Genomic DNA, 6391 nt, shown 5'->3' with positions numbered 1-6391 from the left:
CTGTCTGGAAGACAAAGCCACATGCTGAGGATTAATGGTCGCTCTGGACCTTTGATTCTGCACCCTCTTTTCTCTGCCCTTGACAAATTGGATTTTGGGGATGGGAAGGTCGCCTGGCTCTTTGTGTCTCTTGACCGTTTTGGAGCAATTCATTATGCGGCGGGGTGAGGGAAAGTCTCCATGTGACCAGGCCGGCCCGATTTCCCTCTCCTCACAGCTGCTGGGAGAGCCCAACTCTCTCACACTCACTCACTCAAACACACACAGGCACACACACGCATGCTACTCGCTGCTGCTGCAAACTCAGGACCCCCCCAAACTACCTCTACAGCATCACCTCTCTGCACCCCAGCCCCCCCTCTTCCCTTCCCAAACACACACTTGCATCCTGAGCTGAAGAGGTCGGGAGGGGTTGCATGGGGTGGAGGTGGTGGGGGCTACCTTGCCTGCACCATCACTAGAAAAGCCGGAGAGCTTGACGCCACCGCGTCACTCTGAGGGCGGATATCGGCCGGTCCTCATCCTCTCTTCCTCCTCCTCTTCCTCCTTCCCTGCACTCTCCCTCTCGGTCTCCATCAGTCTTCATGGTTTTGATCTCACCCCACGCCATGCAAGCCACCCGGGCGTCCACCACCGTCAGTGTGTTTGCGGACTGCAGCATCCCGGCCGGGCTCCGGATAGGACCGGTACCGGGCATCTTCAAACTCGGGAAGTACGTGTCGGACCGTAAGGAAGTAGGACCCAAGAAGAAGGTAAGTTTTAAGCACTTAATAGAAGTATTAAAATATAGGCTATGTTTATCTCTAAGTTTTAGTTTTGATTTTACGTTTTTGCTGCAGCCCAGCAAATCAGGTTCATTGGATAGCTTGGAATAAAGGTTGCATTGCTAGTTATTTTAAAATTCAAAATAAAGAACTTGTGCTATTTTTAACAATTTAAAAGTTTGTAAAAAAATAAATTAAAGTTTTTGTTCTGATTACAAAAAATAACCACCTTAATAATAGGCACACATTTTTGTTTTCCCTTTAAATTTAAGTGTGTAAAAACGAACGGCCTGGATTTGGATTTCAAAGCTGCACTGTCAAACACCATCGGGCCTTCAGTTATTAATTGGTTTGGCCTGTCACGTTGGAAATAATTGAGCTCCATTAGTGGCCGACTTGTCAGTCTGTGCTTCTACTTAACCGACCTAATGGGCGACCCAAGTCTGCAGTGTGGGATTTCATGCCCTAGCCGCCTCACGTTTCACTGCCTGGCGGGCCTGTTATCCCGATGAGCGTTTAATTTTAATGTAATCCGGCCACAGAAAGCTGCCACTGAGGCCGAGGCCCGCAGCCAAGGGCTAGGGAAAATGATGATAACAATTATAATAATAATAATAGCGATAAAAGATCAAATTGAACAAAGCGAATTCATGTTATTGGATTGAGATTGTTAACAGCAGTGTGGTGGTGAATAATGCATTTACAGTTTTAAAGAAGAGAATTACAAAACACAATAGATAAATGGCTAAAAGTCTTTAGACATTAAATATTAAAAAACAAGAAACTTCTCAAAAATTCTCAGTTATTTTTACACGCACTGGAGTAAACAATTTGCGGCCGTAAGTGCATCTATAACCGCACCCTGTTATTGTTAAAGCTGTCAGCGGTTGTGATTGATGCGTCTAAATGCTTGGCCCCGGGGCTGCCGGCGATCATCAGGTGCAATCTCTGTGTCAAATGTCCTGCTTCAATCTTTAACGTCCTTGAACAGTTTAGAAACGCTCTGACACTCCTCACATTCGTTTCCCATATCAACTCAATTAGGCCCGTGTGTCATTCTCTTTAGTAAATGACCAGCAGAGCGGATAAAGACGCATTAAGCGCGTCGTGGTCATGCGCGGGCGCAACACCTCCAGGTAAAAGCGCACACAAAATTGGCCAACAATATATTGGTGGGAAAATCCGTTCAGCAAAATATAAATATAAACGAATAAATGAATGAAAACAATAAAAAAGAGGGCTTCATAATTTTTTTTAAAATGTGTTGCTTATGGATTCATTTATGTAGCCTATCTGTTCCAACGCATCTGTGTGTGTTTGTCTGTGAGGTGAGACATGTTAAAGGGCCTTGCTGTTCATATTTCATATCATATTCAGTTGTCATGCCCATTCTGACTTTTTTTTGCTGGCTTAGATTCGATTGGTACGGGGAGAGTTCGTGGATGAGTCCGGCTGTCCCGTGCCAGACTGGATCGGATTCATCCGCGCCGCCAGGAACAGCCAAGAGCAAAACCTGGAGGCTGTGTCGGACTTACCCGTCGGACAGGTGAATATTCATCACATCACATTTGTCCACACACTTGTAGGCCAATATAAGACCCCCCCCCCCCCCACACACACACACACACACACTTCCCTTGGAAACTTCAGATAACTTCTTTGCTTATTTTGTGCTTTAAGATTTTTTACCGCGTGCTGAGAGAAATCCCTGCAGGAGAGGAGCTCAGTGTTTGGTACTCCAACGCTCTGGCACAGTTGTACGACATCCCCACCACGGCCACTCCCACGCACGACGAGAAAGGTAAGTAGCTTACTGCTAATAATGACGGGTTTAAACGGCCATTTGTCTGAAAAAAAAAAAGATAGCAGAAGAGGGTTTATAATAATAATAATAATAATAATAATAATAATAATAATAATAATAATACCAGGCGTATTTATTGCATATAAATATGTTGAATATGAATTCTGGTGTCAGTCAAAAAAGGTGACCAACTGGGCCTGCCCTCAGCGTCACAGAGAGGGCTGACACTGACGTGGCATCGACATGTTGAGGGATCCACCACCGCACAATTAAATGGCTGCCAATACCGGTGATGTCCCATGTTGTGCAGAGATGTAAATCGATTGTATGTTGTGTTTCCCCTCAAGCAAATTTATTCCTTCATTTTTGTCATTTATTAATTTCTTTAATATGGAATCGAAAAAGATTTTTATTCAATAAAATAAAAATAAATGTAAGATTAACTTTATTCTGGAAAATATGTGTAAGCCTAGTTAAAGGCATGAAAATATTACTACAACAGTAATAATTGGGATCAGTAATTTAGCCAGATGAAGGTGTAAGCCGCTAATGATTAAATATTGAATAAAATAAATCCGATTGCAATAATGTCAGAGACAACACAGGACATAAATTACAAAGCGGAAGAAATAAGGCATAGCTCAATCTCATGCAGCATTAATGACCACAGATATTCTGGACTTTCAGGAGATCTGATGATTTCTTCTGGTTTTTGGAATTTCAATCGGTTTGTTTGGGCTAGTAGTAATTTGGCGTTTGCGCTTGGGGATTATTCCTTAATCTTCTCAAAACACCAGCTCAACGGGAACTAATCCGTTTGAAAAAGAGAGAAAAGAGAGATTATTATCAACAGATGCAGGGGATTCCATCAATTGGCGAGGATTTTAATTGATACCTATACTTTATTTGGACTTAGAGGGGCCTCTTAACCAATTCAATAGGCTACATGTAAAAGCAAAATCTCGAAGCTTCATGATATCAAACTCGGGTCGAGAAAATATTTATAATTGTGTTAAAGTAATTACGGTGCTTGAAACGTATTTTTTAAAAAGCAATTAAAAGCAGAAACTGTGTCTCTGCGACCATGGAGGAAGAAGAGGCTGTTTCAGTTGCAGACGGAGGTTAACAAATGTCATCGCGTCGTTAATATTCATGTATTCAAAAGCAAATAAATTCAAAAACAAGTGCTTCACGGTGAATTAGATGGGTGCGTCAAGGTATTGTGGCCTAATGAATGCTAACTTTTATGTGGAGTGTATATTGCCCTGATTCTCCGGCCCGACACACCGTGTGCGCTCCTGGACATACGCTCTCTCCCATTATTAGGCGTCAACAGATGGGCCGTCGCCATTGTTTCTGGAGACTTGCGATTTCAAGCAACAGCTGCTGTCACTTCCACGGGAAAGAGCACAGAGAGGAAAGTCCCGCATTCAATGCATTGGTTTCTGAGCGCCAGATTGGGCAGGGCGTTTGCTCTTTTGATGACGATCATAAACAATGACCCGCATGAAGATTACAAAATCATTACAGCTCTATTAACCACTGAGTGTTCGACTGGGGGTCATTAAGATGGCCTCCTGTGTCTAATACCATTTGGCACCAGATCTTAGAAACCGGATCATATCCATTAGGGCCTAAATTTAAAATCAAGTGACGCGCGGCAGTGACTGATGAAAACGTTGCTCTTTAAAATTATTTTTTCATCGATAATATGTTGCAATGCTTTAATATGACAGTCCTTACTGATGTAAATTCACTGCAAAATGCATTTATATAACATTACACCCTCTGCTCAATGTATCTGCGCTCTTGTGTCTAGTTACGGTGCTATTAGAGGAAGAGGAGGGTCACTTATCTGTGAAGGCGCTCACAGGTTTTTTTCTCATAAACTGTTATTCTTATTTTCATTTTACGCATGGGGCGTCGCATTTTACGCACAGGAATTCTGTCATCAGAATTATATTATCTGACTTCACACAGTGTTGTTCGACTTAATGATCCGCATCCATCTGATCACTGATTTCATGTTTGCTGTTGTCTGCACAGGTGAGGAGCGTTACATCTGCTGGTACTGCTGGAGAATATTCAAATACCCGAACACACTCAAGGCCCACGTCCACTTCCACTGCGCCCTGAGCAACGGGCGGGGGTTTGTGAATAGCGAGCAGCCCAGAGGCACGGAGACCTTCAGCAGGTCACCAAAGTCTGGAGACATCCCCAACACCTCCACCTCTCCGAGGAGCGGTCACAGTAACTCCTCCATCTCAGACTCTGGCAGGCGGGCGGTGTCCTCCTCACCGTTTCTCAACAAAGTGGGACTGTCAAAGAAAAGCAGCTCAGAGGAGCAGGACAGGGCCCTCGACATGAGCGTTACCTCAGCCAGAAACCAAGGACACATCCTCGGCCTCGGCGCCACATCCTCAATGCTGAGCAGCATGGGTTTCCACCCCGGTGTGCGCTCTGCCTTCAAGCCGACCGGCGTCTCCAAAGTCACGGGCGCGGACGCTTCCAGAGAGGATGCAAATGGGAAACTGGGCGGCCTGGGATTCGGAAAACTCATTGGAAACATGAAACCAATCCGCAACGTTGGCGATACTCTAAATGGAGGAGGGAGCCACCCTCCCAAGTGCACACCTGCAATTATGGACTCCTCATCTTCGATAGTGCCATGCACAAACGGTATCCGAGGTTTCCCAATGTTGCCTCACATGGAGGAGACCTCCGCTTTTAAGCACGTAGAGAGTCGGATGCACTCCGGCCTGTCCCCCTCTCGGTACCCACAGATGCCCCCTGGACTCCATTTTGAGAGGTTCTCTCTCCCTCACTTCGACGGTGTTAAGACTTATGGTGGAGACTGTAACATCCCACTCATGCCCTTCACTGTCTATAACGGGGAGCTTCTGTACAGCTCACCCTACTATCCGCTGAAATTCCACTTCAGCAACCTCCTCAAGTACCCGGAGTCCATGTCCTACTTCGGTGCGCCCTCACTGAACCAAGACCTGGGCTCCATCACCAACATCGACCGGGAGATCGCCATGCACACTCAACAGCTGTCTGAAATCGCCGCGGAGAAGAACCGAACGAGGCTGGACTCGATGCCTGCAGGGAGCGCCAGCACCCCCGGGTCTGGCAAACCGAAAAAGGGACATCTGTGTCTGTACTGTGGCAAGCTGTACTCCAGGAAATATGGCCTGAAAATCCACATGAGGACTCACACAGGTTACAAGCCGCTCAAGTGCAAAGTGTGCTTCAGGCCGTTTGGAGACCCCAGCAACCTGAACAAACACATCCGGCTCCATGCTGAGGGGAACACCCCCTACAGGTGCGACTTCTGCGGGAAGGTACTGGTGCGGAGGCGGGACCTGGAGAGGCACGTGAAGTCCAGGCATCCCGGGCAGACCGTCAAGAAACTGGATGACAAACCGGTCGGCCTGTTCGAGGACGCAGAGCACAAGAGCGACAATGACAGTGATGTGGACGTGTGCTTCACCGACGACCAGAGCGACCAAGAGTCGACCAAAAATAATGACTGAGATGTTTTCATGCCCACAGAAGGACTGCTCATTGACTTTAAATTATGTAGCCTACACAACAAAACGTGTCATTTAGGCTTGTACTGAATCTTGAACTGTTTTATTTATATTTTTGAATTTTAGACATTGACCCAAGGGCGTCTGAACTGGTCACCAAATGTCCAAACTTAATCATAATTCGCAGTTGAAATATTGCTTTTTGACACGTGTGACATATTGGGTCGGTGCACGTACACATAAAAAGTTCACATCCATATATTTAGTTTTTGTAATCGGGCAGGTAAAAT

The 6391-nt window shown here is 45.5% G+C and overlaps 1 protein-coding gene across 1 annotated transcript; it reads left to right on the top strand.

Moving 5' to 3' along the window:
• Nucleotides 1-584: 584 nt before the first annotated feature.
• On the top strand, nt 585-6104 carry prdm13 (PR domain containing 13). The gene is made up of 4 exons (XM_046045108.1): nt 585-752; nt 2179-2310; nt 2445-2565; nt 4615-6104. The coding sequence occupies exons 1-4, from the start codon at nt 585-587 to the stop codon at nt 6102-6104; spliced, it is 1911 nt and encodes a 636-aa protein (XP_045901064.1).
• The last annotated feature ends 287 nt before the right edge of the window (nt 6105-6391 follow it).

The sequence above is a fragment of the Micropterus dolomieu genome, linkage group LG03 (assembly GCF_021292245.1).
Source record: "Micropterus dolomieu isolate WLL.071019.BEF.003 ecotype Adirondacks linkage group LG03, ASM2129224v1, whole genome shotgun sequence".
In the NCBI taxonomy this organism is placed as follows: domain Eukaryota; kingdom Metazoa; phylum Chordata; class Actinopteri; order Centrarchiformes; family Centrarchidae; genus Micropterus; species Micropterus dolomieu.
Note: the sequence above shows the minus strand (reverse complement) of the source record. Positions and strands in the feature narration are given on the sequence as shown.